A 24,629-nucleotide genomic window follows, 5' to 3' on the forward strand; every position below is an offset into this window, starting at 1 on the left:
TGGCCCAACTCCGACACTTCCCTTCCTTGACTTCCCTGCCTCCATTTCTGGAAATAGACTGCCTATTAATATTCATTACAAGCCCACCAACTACCACAACTACCTCGACTGCACCTCCTCACACACTACTTCGGAAGGACTCCATTCCATTCACCCAGTTTCTCAGTCTCTGGTGCAAATGTTCTAATGATGCTGTCTTCCACAGCAGCACTTCTGACGTGTCTTCCTTTTTCCTCAACTGAGGATTCCAAACCCTCCCCCACCCCCGCCCACACCACCCAGCATGGTTGACAGGGCCCTCAACCATGTCTGACCCATTTCCTGCACTTCTGCCCTCACCCCCTCCCACAACGATGATTGGGTTCCCCTTGTCCTCACTTTCCACCCCACCAGCATCCACATTCAAAGGATTATCCTCTGCCATTTCTGCCAACTCTAGCGTGATGCCATCGCCAACACATCTTCCCTTCCCCTCAGCATTCTGAAGAGCTTGTTCCCTCCGCAACACTGGTCCACTCTATTACCCTTAACACCTCATCCCCTTCCCACGGCACTTTTCCATGCAATCGCAGATGTAGTAATACCTGCCCCTTTACCTCCTCACTGTCCAAGGTCCTAAACACTCCCTTCAAGTGAAGCAGTGATTTACTTACACTTCTTTCAACTTAGTCTACTGTATTCGCTGTTCACAATGCAGTCTCCTCTACAATGGAGAGACCAAATGCACACTGAGTGACCGCTTTGCAGAACATCTCCATTCAGTCTACAAGCGTGATTCTGACTTTCAGTCACTTGCCAATTCAATACACCACCTTGCTCTCATGCTCACATTTCTTGTCCTTAGCCTACTGCGATGTTCTAGTGAAGCCCAATGCAAGCTTAAAGAACAGCACCTCATCTCCCGACTAGGCAACAGAGTTCAACAACTTCAGACCATGAACTCTGTCCTCCATTTTGTATTTTTCCCCTAGTGCCAATCTGTATCTTAATCTCATGTTTTGCTTTCAGACAGTACTAATCTTTATTCTGCTATTAACACATTTTACTATTTTACTTTCAAACAGCACTAACCCTTATTCTGCTATTAGCATCTACTCTGGACCAATGCTTTGTTTCTTTACTACTACAATTCCCACTCTCTTTGCCTTTTGTTCCATGACATCTTTGTAATTTAATTTCACCCACTCTCTAACCCAACCATGGCCTTCCTTTTTTGCTCCAACTGACCTTCTCCTACTATTTCAACAACATAAAACCCATCACATTTCTTCCTCTCTTCAGTTCCACTGAAGAGTCATATTGGACTTGAGATGTTAACTCTATTTCTCGCTCCATAGATGCTGCCAGGCCTGCTAAGTTTTTCCAGTACTTTCTGCTTTTACTTGAAATCTCCAGCATCTGCAGTATTTTGCTTCTATTTTAATAAAGGAGGCTTTTGATTCAGGTTTAAGTCAGAATGAAGGCCTTGTACTGATTAAATTTGGATTCAGACTTTTAAAGTTAGTTATTTTGGCTTCTATCCAAACCAAAACCAAAGCCTTGCAGTCTGCATATTTAAAGTCAGTAATGCCTCATTTATGCTGCGAGACATGCTGTAATCTGAAGTCAGCACCTCCTATCTAGCCAATTTATAACTCTGCTGGGCAGTTCTATGGTTGTTTTATTATGCACACTGTTATGTGCTGCACAGGTTCACATGCACAGTTTTTTATTGCTGAGAAATGTTTTGGACAAGAGGGAACCACTGGTGTATCTAGCCTACCATTCGATTCCCTGTGATTCTGGAACTTATTGTCCTGAATCCCAATATAGGAATTCAGCTACTCATTTTTAAACCCTCTCATGGATTTCTACCTCATCAGTAATCTATAACACATTATTTTCCTCTTACTGAAAGAGGTGCTTCTTAAATATTCTTTTGGTAGCAGAAACTGTATCCTCAAGTTCTTTACCCATCAGAGGAACATGAGCCAGAGACAACAAGCAAATGAGACAGCCAGCAAGGCAGAGTGCAAGAGCGTGCACAAAACACATGGTCACACGCACACAGAGGGCTGAACTCTTGCGTGCCAGTTCCCATGCTCCATCTGGCCTTTGGGCCTTTTTCCCAGGGTAGCGGGGGAGGGTGCACCAAGCAGACTTTGAGGACCTCCCTGCCTAGGTTCAGCTGCGGCCACAGGGCAGAGACAAAAAGGTTGGCGGGCGAGTGGGTAAAAAATAGAGAGAGAAGAGAGGCAGAGTTTGTGTGTGCATATGCATGGTGAGGACAGGATCTCAAATAGCAAGTGCCAGAAAGCTGTTCAAACTCACAAAGAATGGTGCCTTGGGCAAGACATCATTGGGCAGCTGGCACCTGTGAAACTACAATTCAACATAACCAGCACTTGTAATGCGAAAATTTGGGGGGCTATAAAAAGCTGCAATTTTGCAAAGGATGCAAGGGCAACTTAAAGGCTGTATAAATGTTATAGATTTGAGAAAAAAGGACAAACAAAAATGGTCCTTCAGGTGGTCACTTAATCTCATTATGAATGCAAGTACTAACGCAATACACTATTGAGAACACAGGTTTGTAATAAAGTGTTGTGATAAAAACAGCCTTTCAGTATGGTTTTAGATACTGCATAGATTTAATCCACAATATGAATATGAATTTATACCATTTACCTCTTGATAGACCCATTTTCTGAGCCTAAAGGCTTCAGATTCTTGCGCAGTAGTCTTGTCCCTCTCATGGGAAACAGGCTGTAATCAGCATGGTCAAAGAAGAAATGTTTATTTTTAGTGAATAACAGAGTCCCAGAAAAAATGCAGAAGAGACTTGATAGCAATACACTTAGGGGATAGGCTCCATAGTGAAAATGCAATTTATCTGAGGAATAGAAAGTAGCTTGTGACTGACAGTGCAGTAGCAGGAAATACCTTGTTTTAATGTCACAGAAAATGAAAGACGCAATACAATATTTTTGTAGGATAGCCTACTGTAGCCAGAAAAAAACACTTAAGTAAAGCATTTGAAGCAGACTGTACTATTTAAATATAATGGGAGACCAGTTTTAAAAGCTTCACCTAGAGCAAAATCTGGATTTCATTTCGATGCTGTCTTGACATTTGGGGCATCACACAACATCCTTGGGTTAAATAGGTTAAAATCTAAAGTGCTAACTAGAAGTACAAATGCATAAATGTGCAGTTTGGATACATTCAGGTTTAGGCTATGATGCACTCCCGCAATCAATCATTGTGCTGACATGGTGTCGATGCTCAAACTTCAAGAACTACTTGAATGAGTCACTATGTAACCATCCGACAGAAAAGAATCAACCTCTTCAAGAGAGGAGGAGAACTGATGAGAAAACTGCCAAAAATAAGACAAGAAAATAAAACAAAACTTTACACATGTGCCAGGTTGAGAATTCTGGCATATCATTGCCAAAAGGATAATATAATGCTGCCAGTACAAAGCAGCTAGAACAGCTACTAGACATGTCTTACCAATTTTCCCTCACACCAGCCACACAAAGTTACATTCTTTAAAAAAAACTTGCTTTGATTTTCTTTCGTAAATAACTGAGTGACAGCTGACTGCCTTTCAGTTTCTGCCCATTAATCAGAGCTGACTGTCTGTCATCTCTTAGCTGATAAAGACTAGCCTCAGTCAGAGGCAGCAAACACACTTCAACAAGAAGCTCAACAACATCCAGGACAAAGCAGCCCACTTGATCAGCACCTTATCCAACCTTTAAATGTTCATTCCTTCCAGCACCAGAACACTGTGACTGCGATTTGTATCATCTACAAGATATACTGCAGCAACTTGCCAAGGTTTTGTCAACAGCATCTTCCAAACATGAGATCTCTACCACTTAGAAGCATCCGGCAGGCACATGGGAACACCACCAATTCCAAGTACCCTTCCAAGTCATACACCATCCTGACTTGGAAATATTGCTTTTCCTTCATTGTCGCTTTGGTCAAAGTCCTGGAACTCACTACTCCTAACAGTATTGTGTGGCTAAGAGTAACTTCACCACACTGCCGCAGTATAGGAAGACGGCATATAACCACCTTCACAAGGATGGGTAATAAATGCTGACCCTGCCAGTGATGCACAGATCTCCTGTATGAAGAATAAAAAATAGAGTTGCGAGGATATGACCATAAAACAAAGCTTAAGAATCAACAAGTACAACTAACTCCTCCTCACTGCTTGCAATAGGGAACAAATCTGTTAGCAGCTAAGCCACAGGAGCATATGAAGACACAGCACACTTTTCTATCTAACTCTCAAAAATGTAGCCAATGATGTTGGCTTCATGAATTAAGCACTTTCTCAGTATTACAGGCAGTTAAGAATGTAAGCAGCTGAGATTTAAAGACCCAGAATCACTCAGGGTTTATTTCTGCTCTCTGCTGAGTTAACTTATCTTGGTTAGGGTGTAGTAGGAGTGATTTAATTGGTCACAGGCCCTCTCGGTAGGGAGGCAGTCAGACATCAGGTCCCATCACTCACCAGGTAGAATAGACTCACCTTCTAAGCTCACACAAGACACTGGACAACACATGGCATTCACTGAAGCATACATGAGCAAGAAGCTCGCACCCTTCAGCAAAGAAAGGGAAAAGAAAATTAGTGGAAAAGGAAGTAAAAACATCAAATGGCCAAGCATTTTGCTGTGATTTTTATAAGAATAGGCGCAGAGCATTATTCTGGCATTCACTTCTGGTGCTGAGTGACAGAACAACAGGAGGATTAAGATAATCTTTTAAATCAGTTGTTTAATACTTATCCTAAAAGTAACTAAATGGTTAATTTTGAAAGCCATCTTGCCAGTTAGATGCCAGTAGAAGTCAGAGAGGGGTCTATCACATCATTGTTCTGTGGCTTTCACCCACATATGTCATTAGCAGAAGAATCTAGTAAAATTACCTGGTATAGATTTTAGGAAGTTCAGTTATTTTGTAGGCCCTTCTTCAGAACTGAATATTGAACAACTACTTAGGCAAAGCTAGTTCCATTTCTGAAAGCTCTGGATTGTGACATGATACAGCAAACAAAAATATAATTAACAATTCTCAATTCCCGGTGGAAATGTATTTCTACAGCAATTATTTCATGCCCTAAAGGTGAGTTTATATTCCAGCAACAATCTCTAGTAACACAATCAGTGTCATTATGAAATATACAGCCATCTTTGTCCCCAGTCACCATCTCCTTGTTCTGACTGGGAATAACTTAACTGTCAAAATAGACTGCGAATAGAAACTCTCTACTGAACTATTTCTTTTAAAGACAATTTTATATTGGATTCTACCAATGGAAGACAGTTCTCCCACTGTGAACAGCATTTATGAATATAAAAGGATCTGATACCTCTAAACCCAATAGCATTAAAGACTCAAATTTTAGTTGGCCCAGCCAATTACCATTGGGTCTTGACTCTACAAAGCAGAGTGTTTGCTTCCCGGAATTGTGGGTTTACTACCTCCAGTGATCCTTGATTGAGCACTGCTCCCCAGGATGCCTTACACCAGAATAAAAGAATCTGTAACAGCCTCCTTTCTTCCCTTCAAACCATGAGGCGGTGGTGGTGGTGGGGGAGGGGGGAGAGATTCACCTTTGGAAGGTTTTTGTTTAAAAATAAACTGAGCAATGCTAAATATCAACATTCAGTGGGAGAAAAACACAAAGGACAACTAAGACAGGATCAATGTCAAATAAAGTCAATGAATAGAAACTCTGGAGTTAAGGCCCATTCCCTGAAACAACAGTGAACTGATCTTTTATGTGAGAAACATAATTAAACTTGTCTGCAAAATAGTTTCCTTAAATACAGAGTGAGCTTGGGCTGAGACACCAAAACACAAGGAGGCTGGGATCAGCATAATCTCTTAGGTCCCCGGCCTCCTTTTAGAAAATTACATGTATACATTTATCCTAGTTTTTAATCTAAACTCTTCAACACTTATACCAGTAGGGTATTTCACTCATAGCTAATGAACAATTCAGTAAAGTATTTAGAAGTGTCAGTTTACAATTCTGTAATCACAGATTTAACCTCAAGGTTTATGAAGTCAAATTTGATAACCTTTAAAATATCAGTTCAAAGTCACACCGCTAGATAAATATCTCTAAAAAGGGAACATTATGCTGTATTCATCATGCACTTCAACCCCTTGTCAACTTTTGTCATCTAAGTCAAAAAGTAGCATTAGCATCAGAGCTACAGCCCAGTTACCTGCCCTTTAACTGAATGCAGAATGCACTGAGGTGAAAACAATTAAATCGGCATCCATTTAATATACATAGAACTGCTGGATTGATGTAACCTCTCTAAAGCAAGCTTCAGGGCAACAACACAGTTTGAGTAACAAAAACAAAAGCCATCTTAATTCAGAGGTTTAAAGCACTAGCTGAAGCAAAAATCTACTGTACATATGTAGTATTGTTAAATGATCGCAGGTTCAGTCAAACATCTATTTGTAGAGACATGTTAAGTATTGTATGTTCATGCAACTCAAATAGCAACACCAATTTAGGTACACCTTCATTCAAGAGGAAAAGAACCCTACTTCAAAAAAACATTCACTTTTAGGACAGAATGTAATTATTTCTAATGGGGGGGGGTGGGGGGTGCGCATACACTCTATAACCAGTTACTCCCATTATTTTCTGTACTATTCACAGCTCAGGTACAATGACAGGCATGACAGCGAGACTTTTAAGCCTGTCCCTATGGAGGCACTAAATTAATCATCCCTGATGAAGCGAGAGTGCTCTTCTGATTTTAATTAACTTCTGTTAAGACAACAGGGATTTTACATCTAGCACAGATACATCTGACACGAAACAAATTAAAGGAATTGTACAGATTCTTTAACTGCATTAACGCAAAACAGCTATCACTGGCATGGAAGAATTAAATGGCACCTTATCAGATAACAGATTTAAAAACAGACCGTGAAGAAGAACTGATGGAAGATCAGCTATCTTAAAACTTTAACTGTTTCTCTCTTCACAGACGCTGCTTGACCTGGTAAGCATTTCCAGCATTTTCTGTTCTTATGTTAAGAGGAAGGTTATAAGGGAAACAATGAATGACAGAAGGGTGAAAAGATTGAAAATGAGAAAGAGAAAAAAAAAAGGAAGAAAAATCAGCGAGAAAAAAGTACAAAAGACAGGCAAGAAAGGATAGAGACAGAGGGACAGAAGGGGAGGCCAAAAGCAAATTGATATAGCCTATAATGTCCTCAGGTCATCCCACAGCACTTCACTCTAATGCCACATAAGGAGATATTAAGACAGGTGACCAAAAGCTTGGTCATAAAGGTGGATTGTAAGGAGCATCTTAAAGGAAGACAGAGAATAGAGAGATAGAAAGCTTTAGTGAGGGAATTCCAGAGTTCAGGGCCAAAGTAGCTGAAGACAATGCCCCAGTGAAGGAGCTAAGAAACTGAGGGATGCGCAAGAGGCCAGAACTGAAGAGTGCAGAGATTTCAGAGGACTGTAGGTTACAGAGAGAGGGGAGGGCAAGGCCAGGGAGGGATTTGAAAATAAGGATGAGAATTTTAAAATTAAGGCATTACTGGACCAGGAACCAATGTTCGCCAGTAAACTCAGGAGTAAAGGATAAACAGAACTTGTTGCAAGTTAGGGTACGGACAATGGCTTTGGTCTTCCCAATAATTAATTGGAGGAAATTTCTGCTCATCCAACACAGGACTTCAGACTTGTTGCACAACAAATTAGAGGCAATGGAGAGGTCTAGAGACGTGGTGACAAGATGCACCTAGGTGTAATCAGCGGTTGGAGATTGGGTAATAGTATGCAAGGACAGGTGCAAGGGACTCAAAGATTGGTTAATCCATTTCCAGTGGAGCTGGTTGAGAGGGGAATGTTGGTCAAGACACTTGAAGAACTAAGTGAACAATGACATGAGATCTTTCACATCTATTTGAACTGGTTCAAAAGATGGCATTTCAACAATGTCATACTACACCAACGTGTCAACCTTAAACCCATTACATTGAGTCAATTTAACAATCTTTGATAGAATCTAGAGCACTGACACAGGCTATTTGGCCCAACTCATCAATGCCAGAGATAAAAACAAAAAACTACTGCGGATGCTGGAAATCCAAAACAAAAACAGAATTACCTGGAAAAACTCAGCAGATCTGGCAGCATCGGTGGAGAAGAATAGAGTCGACGTTTCGGATCCACACGACCCTTCAACAGAACTGAAGTATAGTTAGGAGAGGGGTGAAATATAAGCTGGTTTAAGGTGGGGGGCAGGGGGAGAGAAGTTGAGGGTGGGGTGGTTGTAGGGACAAGCAAGCAGTGATAGGAGCAGATAATCAAAAGATGTCACAGACAAAAGGATCAAAGAGGTGTTGAAGGTGGTGATATTATCTAAGAAAAGTGCTAATTAAGAATGGATGGCAGGACACTCAAGGTACAGCTCTAGTGGGGGTGGGGTGGAAAGATTGACAAGGTATTAGTTGTAGATTTAAAAATAATGGAAATAGGTGGGAAAAGAAAAATCTATATAACTTATTGAAAACAAAAAAAAACAAAAGGGAGGGGGAGGAAACGGGGTGGGGATGGGGGAGGGGTAGTTTAAGATCTAAAGTTGTTGAATTCAATATTCAGCCCGGAAGTCTGTAAAGTGCCTACTCGGAAGATGAGGTGCTGTTCTTCCAGTTTGCGTTGGGCTTCACTGGAACAATGCAGCAAGCCAAGGACAGACATGTGGGCAAGAGAGCAGGGTGGAGTGTGCAGAAGATGCAACACCTGCCCCTTCACTTCCTCTCTCCTCACCGTCCAAGGGCCCAAACACTCCTTTCAAGTGAAGCAGCATTTCACTTGCATTTCCCCTAACTTAGTCTACTGCATTCGTTGCTCCCAATGCGGTCTCCTCTACATTGGAGAGACCAAACGCAAACTGGGTGACCGCTTTGCAGAACACCTGTGGTCTGTCCGCAAGAAAGACCCAAACCTCCCTGTCGCTTGCCATTTTAACACTCCACCCTGCTCTCTTGCCCACATGTCTGTCCTTGGCTTGCTGCATTGTTCCAGTGAAGCCCAACGCAAACTGGAGGAACAGCACCTCATCTTCCGACTAGGCACTTTACAGCCTTCCGGGCTGAATATTGAATTCAACAACTTTAGATCTTAAACTCCCCCTCCCCCCATCCCCACCCCGTTTCCTCCCCCTCCCTTTTGTTTTTTTTTGTTTTCAATAATTTATATAGATTTTTCTTTTCCCACCTATTTCCATTATTTTTAAATCTACAACTAATACCGTGTCAATCTTTCCACCCCACCCCCAATAGAGCTGTACCTTGAGTGTCCTGCCATCCATTCTTAATTAGCACATTTTCTTAGATAATATCACCACCTTCAACACCTCTTTGATCCTTTTGTCTGTGACATCTTTTGATTATCTGCTCCTATCACTGCTTGCTTGTCCCTACAACCACCCCACCCTCAACTTCTCTCCCCCTGCCCCCCACCTTAAACCAGCTTATATTTCACCCCTCTCCTAATTATACTTCAGTTCTGTTGAAGGGTCGTGTGGACCCGAAACGTCGACTCTTTTCTTCTCCACCGATGCTGCCAGACCTGCTGAGTTTTTCCAGGTAATTCTGTTTTTGTCATCAATGCCAGTGTATACACACCACATGAATTCTCCCACGAATTACCTCTTCCCTCTCTGCTTCCACCAAATCTTTCTATCCCTTTCTTCCTCATAGGGAAAGAGTTTTGAGAAATTGCCATGTGAGCAAGAAAGAATAAAGATGAAGGGAGAGAAAAAAACATTGTTTACAAATAACATTTAAAAGAACACAAACATGTTGAGAAAGGTTAAATATAAGGCTTTATAAAAGAAATTAAAAAAAAACAGAAAAATTGTCAATTACAATGGAAGCATAAAATAGCATAATTTTAAATGATCTGCACCTTAGAAGGATTTTAAAGTTTGTATACAGATTTTATGACTAACCAGAACCAACCCACTGGTGGCATTGTTCTTAGGCAAGGCAAAGCTGCCTACAAAATTACTGGAAAAAACAAACATACATATCAAACACCAACAATAGAAATAAAAAGACCGACAAACTATCAAATCAGATTCTAAACATTTTCTGTCTTCTTCTCTATGCCATCTTTTATTAGTCATATGTGGCACCGACAAAATAAAAATAATGCTTTTCAAAAGCAAATTCTACTGTCACAGCGATTCCATGAATGCCAATTGGAGCTGCTCCTTTTTTCAGCCCAGCTAAAAAAAACTGGGCAGAAATGAATCAATTACATTTAAATGGCAGGGAATGCATTTCAAATTTCCGAAATGGAAGTTCCCAAACATTCCACCATTAATGCCATCACACCAGTGCTAAAATACATTGTTGACTAATGTGATGTGATACATACTACGAATCATAAGTCCTTACGGCTTGAATCACACTGCCTGCAAGTTATGAAAAGCGATAACAGACTTAAATGCCTATATGCAGAGAATTATAATGAAATTATTCTCGTCAGTTTGGTTAGTACTAAAAGGATTTAAGTAGGAACTGAGCAGGGCAGAAAGAAAACCGTTGGAACCGTTACATTATCAAACTATTTCAATATTCCACATAGCAGAAAAATCAGTGAACAGAAGATCATTTCCACCTCAGGTTTCTGAAATAGAAATTTCTGCTGTAAAACTGATCACAGGCTTGTACCATAATTTGTTCATTTCCAGCACATCAATTCCCTCCTGTACGAGAATTTAGAGAACAAAAGACCATTTCGATCCATCTGGTCTGCCCCTAACAGCATGCGATTTCATCAGAATTCCTAGACAATGATTCCCTATACAAAAATATGCAGATTACAAAGAAATAACAGCATCCTTTCCAGAATGAGTTCCCTAGATTTTGTAATCTAGTTCACGTCATTCTGGTAGACAAAATTTAAAGCAGATTAGCAGTAATAGTAAATACAGAAAGCAAACTAGCATACATTCCTGTGCTGTACTTATAATTGCTATTGTCCTGACTCCCACAGTAGTGTTATATAATAAAGGTAACAGTAGTGTTTCAGGAGGGATGGAATCCACATCAGGAATTTTCTATTCACCTGAACTGCTGGTTTTTCTGTAGTTGGCCTGTACGCTCTGTAAAGCGAACTGCTTCAAGACACAAACTGACATTGTTCCAGTACATGAACTTTACTCAAAAACATAAACACACACCATCCAATACAATGCTGTGCAATTACGCTTACACGATATTGTATTTTTTGTACATTAGAATGTGAGTCCACAAAGTGATCCGCAATAATTTAATTAAATTGGCAGTTTCCACAGTCTATACGTACACAATGAAGTGGGAAATTGTACACTGATCCAAGAAGATTGGCTGGTAAAAATTAGGGTTAACAGGCATTGTTGAGAATATAGAGGGAATGTTGTTCCACAGTTGGTTGTGCTGGATCTAACCTGGAAGGACTAAAGGCTAACAATGAATGCTCAAAGTCGAAAGTGTTAATCATCTCTGATTTTCAATGGGGATAGGAAAAAATCTCAGCCAAAAATCAGAATGTTTGAGTTCATTGTCATGTGGTGCATTATAACTTTAAAACAGGCAGATTAAAAAAAATCAAGCGAGCACCTTGCCTCACAAACACCAAGGAATATATTATGCAAATTCCACGTTTGTGTTTTCCATGTTGAGACAGTGTACAAAAGGCTGCTTGCTGAATGTTCACCTCAAACAACACAGAAAACCATTACAATCCAATTTCAAATGGCTCCAGACACAGTAATCAAAATCGTTACAGAACAGATGTTCACTTTAATTATTTCATTGTAAAAGCAGAATGAATTGAATTCTCTTTTCTGCAGAAATGAGAAAGGACTTTCACGGCTAACTTAAGCAATCCTACAAGAAAACAAAAGGGTTGGTCCTGAATTGCAACTTGAAAAAAGACCAGAGCAGTAACTGGTCCTAAAATGAAGACATTTAATCCCAATCCTATGTTAAAAATCTTCAATATCATATCTCATCCTTCCTGAACAATAATAATTCCATTTGCCTACTTTGTCCATCACATCTTTCCCTTTGTTTAGTAATATTTATCAATACAATATTAATGAGGTACACTGGTGTATTACAATTACTGTGATGGAAACCACAAAGTCACAAATTTCTGTACTGCAGAGGAATCATTATAAAGACAGAGTCCATGGCCCAAAAAGAATTCGAAGTCAGCCTGCTTATTTGCATGTATATAATGGGAGTTACATTCAAAAGATATTTTATTATATATTATTATGTTACATGCAAATAAGATCACACGGAGTTAGGGGTAATATTAGCTTGGATAGAGGATTGGCTAACCAGCAGAAAGCAGAGAGTCGGGATAAATGGGTTTTCTTCTGGATGGCAAGCTATAAATAGTAGGGTGATACAGGATTCGTCCCTTGGGCCCCAACTATTTACAATCTATACTAATGACTTGGATTCAGGGGTAGAAGGTACTATAGCTAAATTTGCAGGTGACACCAAAATAGGTGGGAAAGTAAGTTGCAATGAAGAAATAAGAAATTTACAAATGGATATGGACAGGTTAGGTGAATGTGCCAAAATTTGGCAGATGGAGTTTAACGTGGATAAGTGTGAGGTTATCCATTTTGGTCGGAAGAATAAAAAGGCGACTTATTATTTAAATGGAAAGAAACTTCAGAATGCTTCAGGGCAGAGGGATCTGGGTGTCCTCGTGCATGAATCGCTGAAAGCTAGTATGCAGGTACAGCAGGTAATAAGGAAGGCAAATAGAATTTTGTCATTTATTGCTAAAGGAATAGAGTATAAAAATAGGGAAGCATTGTTGCAACTGTACAAGGCATTGGTGAGACTGCACCTGGAGTACTGTGCGCAGTTTTAGTCCCCTTACTTGAGGAAGGATGTAGTTGCATTGGAGGCGGTTCAGAGGAGGTTCACTAGATTGATTCCAGAGATGCGGGTTTGTCCTATGAGGAGAGGTTGAGCAGTTTAGGCCTATACTCGCTAGAGTTTAGAAGGATGAGGGGAGATCTAATTGAGGTACATAAGATGCTAAAGGAGATAGACAGTGTAGACATGGAGTGGATGTTTCCCCTTCTGGGGCATTCTAGAACGAGAGGCCATAGTTTTAGGCTAAGGGGTAGCAGATTTAAATCAGAGACAAGGAGGAGTTATTTTCTAAAAGGGTCGTGAATCTGTGGAGTTCACTATCTCAGAGTGCAGTGGATGCCGGGACACTGAGTAAATTTAAGGAGGAGACAGACAGATTTTTAATTAGTAACGGGTTGAAAGGTTATGGGGAGAGGGCGGGAAATAGGAGTTGAGGCCGAAATGAGATCAGCCATGATCGTATTGAATGGCAGGGCAGGCTCAAGGGGCTGAATTGCCTATTCCTGCTCCTAGTTCTTATGTTCTTAAAAGGAGAGGGGGAAATCCAAGGTTTCAGCTAAACAAATACCATAATACATTTTAAGCTTTCTAAGATATACATAATCTTTTATGTAGGATCTGAAGGAACTACAACAGAATATTTAGACTGGAGAATATTAAAACATTCCTTAATTTGCAGTGCAGTGACTATACAGCCTAGCAATTGAATTAATATTAAACCTTTTATGCACTGTGTGGCCTACCACTCAGTTGCAACGAGAAGCTGTAGACATAAAGTTGAAGCAGTCATATCAGACACCAAACTTGACAGAAGACAACAACACACACTACCTGGCATGCCTTAAAAATAATTTGCAGCTATCCAATGCTCTCTCAATACAGGTGAAGAAAGAACCAGTTTCATTCTAATGGAAATTACCCATACTGTCCAATTGGAGATCTATAACCTATAATGATTATGAAGCAACTTCACTCCCTCTAAATAGACAGATAATGTTATGTAGATAAATACAGCAGCCAATATGGGTACAGTAAGATTCCACAAACAGCTAAGTGATGAATGAAAGAATGTTTGCCAGGGTATACAGCAAGCTGACTGATTTCCTTTGAATAATGCTATGCACTGGAAAAGGAAGATAGGCCCATTAGACCAACAAGAACTTCCTCTTTAAATCACTACATCTCAGTACTGAGGTGCCCATCTAGATTATGCATTTAAATCCTGCAGTCTGATTTAAACACTATTAAGTTACATAATGCTTTTTGCTGATATGGCAAAGAGTAGAATCAGATGTGAAAAAGGCTATTTTCAACTAATTCATCTGTTTGAATGGCATTGGCCTGCATGGAGTCCAAGGAAAGGAAATCTGCAGCCTTCCAAAGATGACTAATATTTCAATACTGAGCAGATACAGATGTTGCAAAATAATGAACTTATTGATTATGATTGGCAAGGCCACGTTTTCTTGATCATGTCACAATCATTAGTAATCCTTCAGTCATGCATGCATGCATCATAGCGGGAGATATGTTTAACATAATGCTGAAAAATCCCTTAAAATAAACAAGGTTCATAGTCAAGATATCCTGAAGTTATTTTAAGTCTGTAATCTTGTATTCAGGTGCTTTTTCAAGCTTAGCTCTTAAAGTTTGGCACCAATCTTTTCATTTTTGTCCTCCCACCAATGAGATTACTGCCTTATAGTTGTCACTCCCAATTATCCATTTTACATGATAGAAAATAGATTTTCACAACTCGTCAGTAAAAGGAAACAATGCAGGTTATATCACCCAATCTGGTATCCTTTCAGATCCTCGAAAGTACAGCTATTTTATTTGCAAACTAAAATCAGAAAGCAACCACAAGGAAACCAGATTACAATAGTAAGAATAACATTGCTTTATACAACTGATAGTAAAGGGTAGTAAAGGATATGATAGCACAGTATTTTGACTCAACAACATTATCGCATGGAACAGAAGGCTACAGTCTGAACCCAGGGTTCCCCATACAATAAATTTACAATCTTAGCATGGCATCAGGTGAATTAACGCAGCCCCAAAGTACTTTACATACCATGCTGGCTACAATTTGTATGAAGAGTGAAAGTGACTTCAAAGATGAGTAGATTCAGCCATTAAAATGATGCCAGGTAGACCCTGGTTTACAAAACATGGCAATCAGGCTGCAAATGAAGAACATAAGAGATCTAATTTTGGACAAGTGAAGCCGTTGATTAGTCTACATTGTATCCAACCATAATTCCAAATGTTAACAAAAGGCATACCTCTCATGATAAACAAGTAGATCATAAGATAAGACATAGTAATCACAAACATTTTGCAATGCAGCACAACCAGATGTGTGTCAACATGGTTCTTAAGCGCATGGAATTTGATGTCCAGGAAGAAAAATTGTAATGGGATGTTGAGCTGGGGAAGTGTAGAACAGCTGCATCAAAAATAAACATTGGAAAGCTTAATGGAATTTTACAAATCCATTTTACTGCTCTGAATAAATCACTGGGCAGTCCTGGCTCCTAAACTTGACCTCACAGATTCACAGTACTGCAATGAAAGACCTTGAATTCTTTTTCTTTAATGAAAATACTGCTCTGAATATTAATGATTCCTTCAGTGAAACTCCTGGAGGATCATTCTTACTTCAAAAAACAACTCATTTTTAAATAGGATTTTAAAAAAGCAGAATCTGGAGAATTAACTCCCTTAATTCTTCTTCTCCCCATACCACATTCTAATTGGAAAATAAAATAAGATACATCACCCATAACAAATTGAAAAAAATTGCTAGCAACATGCAGGACACAGCAGTCCTGACCTCTTTAAAATCACAGAACTGGGGAAAGCATTAAGGGGCCAGAAATGTGGCAAAGCAGTGGGATATGACAACATCGTACCAGAACAATTTGGCCCCCATGCTCATGCTTGAATGACTCATTTCTACACAAGAATCATCAGTTCAAACTCAATCCCAAAGGTGTGGCGTATGGCAAAAATCATTACCATTTCAAAGCCTGGAAAAGGTCTCACATTATTGGCCAGCAATCGAGCGATTTCACTCCTTTCTGCGTTGTTTAAGATCTTTGAGCGTCTTATAGTGCAACGCATATCTCCAGGAGTAGAGACCATCCTTAATGTCAACTGGACTGACTTCCTTAAGGGATTAGCACATGTGATCAAGTTCTAGCACTTACCACCTACATCGAAAATGGTTTCCAGAAGAACCTGAGGGCAGACATTATGATCCTAGGCCTCAAAGCTACCTGCAATACAGTGTGGCACACTGACCTGCTCCTGAAGCTGTCCAGAGTGAACAACAAACAAAGAAAAGTACAGCACAGAATATCTGCCCTCCAAGCCTGCGCCGATCATATTGCCCATCAACTAAAACATTTTGCACTTCCGGGGTCCGTATCCCTCTATTCCCATCCTATTCATGTATTTGTCAAGCTGCCTCTTAAACACCACTATCGTACCTGCTTCCACCACCTCCTCTGGCAGCGAATTCCAGACACTCACTACCCTCTGCGTAAAATACTTGCCCCACACATCTCCTCTATAGTTTTCTCCTCTCACCTTAAATCTATGTCCCCTAGTAATTGACTCTTCCACCCTGGGAAAAAGCTTCTGACTATCTACTCTGTCCATGCCACTCATAATTTTGTAAACTTCTAACAAGTCGCCCCTCAATCTCCGTCGCTCTAGTGAGAACAATCCGAGTTTCTCCAACCTTTCCTCATAGCTAATAACCTCCAGACCAGGCAGCATCCTGGTAAACCTCCTCTGCACCCTCTCCAAAGCCTCCATATCCTCCTGGTAATGTGGTGACCAGAATTGCACGCAATATTCCAAGTGTGGCCTAACCAAGGTTCTATACAGCTGCAGCATGACTTCCCAGCTTTTATACTCAATACCTCTGCCAATGCCTTCCTGACTACCTTATCCACCTGTGTTGCCACTTTCAGTGACCTGTGGACCTGTACACCCAGATCCTTCTGCCCATCGATGCACTTAAGGGTTCTGCCATTTACTGTATAATTCCTACCTGTATTAAACCTTCCAAAATGAATTACCTCGCATTTGTCCGGATTAAACTCCATCTGCCATTTCGCCGCCCAAGTCTCCAACCGATCTAAATCCTGTTGTATCCTTTGACAATCCTCTTCACTATCTGCAACTCCTCCAACCTTAGTGTCGTCTGCAAACTTAATTAGCCCAGTTACATTTTCCTCCAAATCATTTATGTATACTACAAACAGCAAAGGTCCCAGCACTGATCCCTACGGAACTCCACTAGTCACAGCTCTCCATTCAGAAAAGCACCCTTCCACTGCTACCCTTTGTCTTCTATGACCAAGCCAATTCTGTATCCATCTTGCCAGCTCACCTCTGATCCCGTGCGACTTTACCTTCTATACCAGTCTGTCATGAGGGACCTTGTCAAAGGCCTTACTGAAATCCATGTATATAACATCCACTGCCCTTCCATCGTCGATCATCTTTGTCACTTCCTTGAAAAACTCGATCAAATTAGTGAGACATGACCTCCCCTTCACAAAACCATGCTGCCTCTCACTAATACGCCCATTTGCTTCCAAATGGTAGTAAATCCTGTCACGAAGAATCTTCTCCAATAATTTCCCTACCACTGACGTAAGGTTCACTGGCCTGTAATTTCCTGGATTATCCCTGCTACCCTTCTTAAACAACGGAACAACATTGGCCATTTTCCAGTCCTCTGGGACCTCACCCGTAACCAGTGAGGATACAAAGATTTCTGTCAAGGCCCCAGCAATCTCCTCCCTTGCCTCCCTCAGTACTCTGGGGTAGATCCCATCTGGCCCTGGGGACTTATCCACCTTAATATTCTTCAAGACGCCTAACACCTCCTCTTTTTTGATCTCAACATGACCAGTGCTTCTAACATTGGTCGGGATAGTTGTCGAAACACTCCTTTGCAACAGATGATTCTGGGTCCACCTTGGACAAGAGAGGTGCATGGAGAAACTGGCCAACGGATTACCATAGGCTCAGTGCTAGCTCCAATCTTTCAACATATATACAAATGACCACATCCAGCAAGTTCATTTATGCTGAAGCCATCTGTAGTGCCACCCAAGCTCCATTCTTCTGCCATAATGAAGATGTTAAAAAGTTGACGGACGATTGCAGCACATGGTACCTCACACTGAATCCCTCTAAAACTATATCCAGTGTATTCCATCTCCACAATGCAATTCTGCGATTCTGAATCCACCTTGGACAAGAGAGAAGTGCATGGAGAAACTGGCCAACAGATTATCATAGGTTTAGCGCTAGCTCCAACCCTGTTGGGCTGAGGGTTTGGCAAAAGTATTCACAACACATCTTGTTGGCACTCAACTGAATGCAACAATGCACATAACTGGAACCCTCCACTCAACACCTGGCTACCTGTCCTCACAAATATCACTCTCCAAACATCTGCCAATTGACAAAAACCCACAAGCAGGCTGAAACCTGCCGCAACCCATTTACCACTCCATGATGATCTGTTCAACCCACCTACTGAGCGTTTTTTTCCTAAAGTTTCAGCTCAGGACGTGGTGTTTTGCCTGTGTTTTTGTAAGTTTTAACCGAGTCGCGGTGACTGTGTTGCGTACTGGGAATAGGTTGTTTTAAATTTTGGGTTTTGTACTGTGGGGTTGTGGGTGATTCAATAAAGCAATCGTGAATTATCAGAAGAAACTTGTTTCATTGGCATTCTGTTCAAGCCATACACTCGTGAATCTGGTGTCACGATCTTGAGTGTGGGGAGGGTCTCTGAGGAAAAAGGGGAACTCCTACAACTGTGATCTTGATTTCGAGCTTGTAAGAAAAATCTGTCTTTTCCTCGTTAGCAACCGGACATTATGCAATAGATTTCACCTTCAAGGTATTAGGCAAATTTAATAAAATACGGCAAGTTTACTAAAAATGGAAGTTATCAACTACACCTAGCGAAAGGAAATCCTCAAACTTTCCCTAGCCACCTGTGCTGTGACCTCTGCTAACATCATTTTGCTGCTGCTTATATATATCCGCAGGAGACTGAGGCATTCTGCCATAGGACTGCAGCTAAGAACTCCCAGTTCTCAAGTGCTGGCATAATACCATGTAGCAAGTAAAATCTTTGTCATCACAGTCAATTGAAATGATTTTCAGATTTACTGGTAATAAAACTAGCGCTCTGTTATATAAAAAGACCAAGGGCATAAATCAAATTCTTCATTAAGATTATTTTTAAAATTCTTAATATTATCTAGCTCATACATTCCTCCAGAAAAAGGAGATTAGGCTTAACTGACTTGGATGGTACTATAATCACAGTATTAACAAAACTACCAGATAAATTTCTTTTAAATATGAAATTCATGCCTGCTAACCTAACAGGACTCTTTTTTTAAAATACAACAGAACAAGCGCTCTACACTTGCCACATTCTCATACGGATACAGAATTATCACATTACACAAGCATTGCGCGACCCATGGCAAACATTCATAGATAAATTGTAATACCTCAGGATCATGTGGAGAATGGAAAGCTCAACTGTCAGGGCCCATTTAAAACAAAGTCCCTCTAAAGAGCATTATACGTAAAGACCTGTAAAGCAATTTGAAATTAAGCAAATTCTAAAGATTATACCATGTCAGCAAATTTGCATGGTCAAATGTGAAGGGAGACAGGATATCTGTTTATACTCTCTTTCCACAAACAGAATGTATTAATTCAACAGTTTTCATTATGCAACATTAAGTTATTAATACTGAAGGACTGAGCATTTGATGAACCTTAATTTCAACATGGATGCAGGGAAGAGGAAGACCACAGAAGATGATATATTTGAAATTTATAAGGTAAAAGAGAGGGAAGTTCATTCAAGAAAGAATGGCCATAGCTTTAGTATCCACAAAACACAAAGGTTGAAAGCTAAAAAAAAATTACAGGTTTGCATTTAAATAGTACTTTACCACATCTCAACATTTCTAAGCACTTTACATGCAATATATCATAGAAGGTTGTGTAATTCTGCTTAAATGGAAATCAGCTGTTTGTTGGTGCCAACTTTAGCATTGGAAAGACTTGTTTCATAGTTCACATAGATGGTCTCCAAAAATATTGTTATACAAGGAACGAGGTAGATAGCTCTTAAGGGCCAGCAATGTCTTGATGGCTTAGACCATTTCCTGTACAGAAAGATCTTACGATTCTAGTTTTAGGTCTACACATCTGCAATTTTTTGGATTTTCCCTAAGTTTTTCATTTACATTGATATGATTCCTTTTTCAATTTTCAGTTGTTTGTATTGTATTCACAGATCTATAAGACAAGGCAGATTATACATAACTAAGGGGTGTGGAGGACTAAAACATTAGTGAAAATAAGTATATATAAGTGAGTATGAGAGAAAAACAAGAGCTATTGAAGTATTATATCAAGAAACTTGGATAACAGACAACTCCTGGGATTGAAAATTAAAAAATACAGCCAATTCTCATTTCTGACCATGTACATACTAGCCACCATCTACACCTTTAAAAACAATTATAAGATAAAAATTGAATAAATTAGTAAGAACTATTTGATAGAAACAGAGTACATGAGATACAGCAACAAATGAGATACAGAAGATGGAGAGCAGCAAGAAAAAAAATCTGATGCAAAAATCAACTAATGTGTGCAAGAAACAGAAGGGAAGAAGGAGAACAAAGGGAAAACCAAACTGAACCAGAAGAGAATCACAGAAAATTCACTAATTTTATAAAAATACACAATATAGAAAGTTCCTTGGATGATTTGAGATGAGATTCAATTATATGGATAATGGCACCTGAAGTGAGCATTAGACTCAATATATTAATTCCTTTGTGATAACAATTATTTAGAATCTCCAAGGAGATATTTTACAAACCGAAATAATGCAAATTAGGCACATAATATACTGTATGATTGTGAATGAGAAATTAAACGTGTGAAACATTAATAATCAGCTAGACCCCTGATTTTAATAATCTGAAAATGATGACTGGATAGCTAATAAAGTTAACTCATAATTTGAACCATTTATTGACAACATACCACAATACTACTTTTACAACTATGAGTGGCATACATGGTCCAACATTTTGCTTTACAGTGCACCATCATCAATATCAGTAACTCCCTTTAAAATATAGAAGCTACTAGTATGTTGGAGTACTGATCACTTGCTGCAGAGATGCAGTTCAACCATCACCTTCAGAAATAACCCACACAATAGCAACAGCTCGATGCTGTCAAAGCACAATGACAAAGGTGCATCTGCCTAATGCTTACTACAATATAGGAACAAGGTTTATATTTTCATTTCAGTTTAAACATAGTATCTTGATATTGCTATTGGCTATTCCAATTGTCACAGAAAATTCTATGGGCTCGTACTCTTTCAGACTGCAGATTACTCCGAATACTCAAGGCTACCGATTTTGATGAGGAGATATATATATATATGACTTTCCAAATTCATAAGTCCCATCAAATAAGTAACACATATAGCTACAATTCATTATAATTAGACATTTCCAGAGCAAAACCAGGGGCACTGAATTTTAACTATGCTGGCATTATGACAATATATTGCTACCCAGGGGCATAAATTGCCTGCAGTATGGTGGTGCATGCAATTTACCCAAAGATCAAAGCACAACAGACTCTCCCTTATATATCAATACAAATTAGGCGGTCAGCTGTGTCTACACGTTATGAAAACTCTTTTAAACATTTCCAGTATCCTCAATGAGCTCTGTATATTCCGGACTGATGAATGCTTTTTGCATAAAAGTTTGATGCTGCAGTGAGAAGGGTGCACTCAAAAAAAAAAGTCGTACAATGTAGGAATTTTAAGGGGGGGTGGGAGGGGGGGGGGGGGGGAAGCAATGTCTGCTGGAAGTCTGAAATGCCAACAAAAAAAAAATATCGATCTGGTAAACACGTTGCAACATCAGGAAACAGAAAGGAGAGAGATCTGCAGAAAGAGAACAAGGTTCCCCAGTAAACGTGAGGCTATATGGACTGTCAAGCTATGGCGCACTGGGACATGACACTGCAGCAGCCAGACCTCAAGTGCCAACGGGACAAAGTTTCCATCGCTCGGAAGCTGCAGGGCGCCACCGGAGACAAACTCGACCCTAACCCGGGGGGGGTAACGGGTGGGGGGGGAGCTGCCCGTACACCCTCCGTCGCCCCCCTTTTCCTGAAGCTACTCACTCGTCGTCTCTCATGATGCTCTCCTCGGAGATGGGCTTGACCGGGGCGATGTTCTCCGTGTTGGTGTTGTAGTTCCGAAAACACACCGTCAGCTTCTCGTCGAAGTCGTTGACCAGGTCCTCCATCGACTTGAAGCTCACGATCTCCCCGGAGAAGTTGTCCAGCTCGGAGAAATCCTCCAGGCTGTGCTCCAGCGCCCCGCAGCCGCCGGCGGCGGTGCTGGTGCCAGCGACGCCGTTGGAGTTCACCTGGTCCAGCTGGTAAGTAGCCGGCGGCGCTCTGAACTCGTTGAAATCCTGCCAGTCCTCGTCGAACTGCGCTAAGGGAGCCGCCATGATCGCGGTAGCGGGTGGGGAGGGGGGGGTGGGGGCGGGGGCAGGGGGGTTTTCCAGCGCTTCCCTCACCCCTGCTCTCTCTCTCTCTCTCGGGCTGACAACACAGCGGCCAGCGCGCCTGCGCAACAACCGCCGTGTGTCCGGAGGGGGGCGGGGCCGGATGCGTGCGTGCGCGCACTCCCTGGCGTTGTGGCCTCACACGCTCGGCATTTTCCAATAGAGCGCGTGCTCAGGCCATCGCACTCACGGGCTCCGCCCACCTGACCATGGACTCACCCGCTCGCCGGCCGAACCATTCGCTCTGCCTGACGTGAGCAATGGTGCGTGTGCGTGCACAGGAGATGCGTGCGCGTCGCACGCCACAGGGCGAGCGCGCGAACTGCCCATCCCTGCAAGCCTCTCTGTGACGTCGACAGGGGGTGTGGGGCGTGGTGGGAAGTGATAGTTCCGCCCACCTTGGGTGCTTAGGGGCGCCGGCTGTCCGAATGAGCATTATGCCTTAGTGCCATTCCCCTGTACCCTTGCACATTGATTCTATTCAAATAATCATCTAATGCTCTCTTGAATGCCTCATTTATATGAGGGTATCAAAGCTGTTCATGGTTGGTTGCATAGCCCTAAACATAACAGAAGGAAGCCATTCAGCCCGTCGTGTCCCTGCCTGCTTTCTGTAGGAGCAACTAGGCAGTCCACCTGCCTGTTCCCTGTAGATCTGTAAACCTTTTCTGATTCAGATAATTACCAATTCCCTCCTTAAAGCCACAATTGAATCTGCCACCGCCAGACTGTCAGGAAGTGCATCCCAGATCCTAACCACTTGCTGCATAAAAAAAATTTTCCTCATGTCACCATTGCTTTTTTTGCCAATCATGTTAAATGTACTTCTTTGCCATCCACCAGTCACAGAATTTTTATGGTGCAGAAGGAGGCCATTCACCCAAGCACTGGTTCGCCAAATGAGCATTATGACTTAGTACCATTCTCCTGCCTTTTCCCCATGCCCTTGCACATTGTTTCTATTCAAATAATCATCTAGTGTCCTCTTGAATGCCTCGATTTAACCTGCTTCCACCACACTTCCAGGCCGTGCAGTCCAGACTCAAACCACTCGCTGTGTGAAAAAGATTTTTCTCACATCACATTTGCTTCTTTTGAAAATCACTTTAAATCTGTGCCCTCTCGCTCTCGATCCTATTATGAGCAGGAACAGTTTCTCCCTATCCACTCTATCCAGCCCACTCATGATTTTGAACACCTCCATCAAACCTCCCCTTAGCCATCTCCTCTCCAATGAAATCAGTTCCAACCTCTCCAATCTGTATTTGTAACTGAAGTTTCTCATCCCTGGAACCATTCTTGTAAACCTCTTCTGCACTCTCTCCAATGAGTTCACATCCTTCCTATAGTGTGATGGCTGTACTGTACACAATACTCCAGCTGAGGTCTAACTAGTGTCTTATATAAGCTCAGCATGACCTCACAGTTCTTGTATTCTATGCGCCTATTAATAAAGCCAGGGATACTGCATGCTTTATTAGCTGCTCTCTCCACCTGTCCTGCCGCCTTCAATGATCTATGCACATATACACCCAGGTCCCTTGGCTCCTGCACCCCCTTAAGAATTGTATCACATTTTCCATGTTCTTCCTACCAGAATGCATCATCTCACACTTCTCCGCATTGAACTTCATCTGCCATCTATCTGCCCACTCCACCAACTTGTCTATGTCCTTTTGAAGTTCTACACTGTCCCCCTCACAGCTTACAATGCTTCCAAGTTTTCTATCATCTGCAAACTTTGAAATTGTTCCCTGTGCACCAAGACCTAGATCATTAATATATATTGGGAAAAGCCAGGGTCCCAACCCCCTTGGGAACTCCACTACAAACCTTCCTCCAGCCTGAAAAATATCCATTGACCATTACCCTCTGTTTCCTATTGCTCAACCAATTTTGTATCCACATTGCTCCTGTCCCTTTTATTCCAATGGGAACAGTTTCTTCTTATCTACTTTGTCCAGACTCCTCATGATTTTGAACAACTCTATCAAATCTCCT

General features: G+C 41.1%; 1 protein-coding gene across 2 annotated transcripts in view; it reads right to left on the minus strand.

The window, feature by feature from the left end:
* The window catches only part of fez2b (fasciculation and elongation protein zeta 2b), a 174,895-nt gene extending 152,192 nt beyond the window's left edge, over window positions 1–22,703 (minus strand). For both annotated transcript variants that reach the window (XM_078557350.1, XM_078557351.1), the window contains exon 1: window positions 22,237–22,703. In XM_078557350.1, coding sequence (XP_078413476.1) covers window positions 22,237–22,571 — 335 coding nt within the window. In that variant the 5' untranslated portion in view covers window positions 22,572–22,703. The remainder of the gene's footprint in view (window positions 1–22,236) is intronic.
* Window positions 22,704–24,629: the final 1,926 nt, after the last annotated feature.

Source organism: Cetorhinus maximus, chromosome 14, assembly GCF_964194155.1.
Source record: "Cetorhinus maximus chromosome 14, sCetMax3.hap1.1, whole genome shotgun sequence".
Lineage (NCBI taxonomy): Eukaryota > Metazoa > Chordata > Chondrichthyes > Lamniformes > Cetorhinidae > Cetorhinus > Cetorhinus maximus.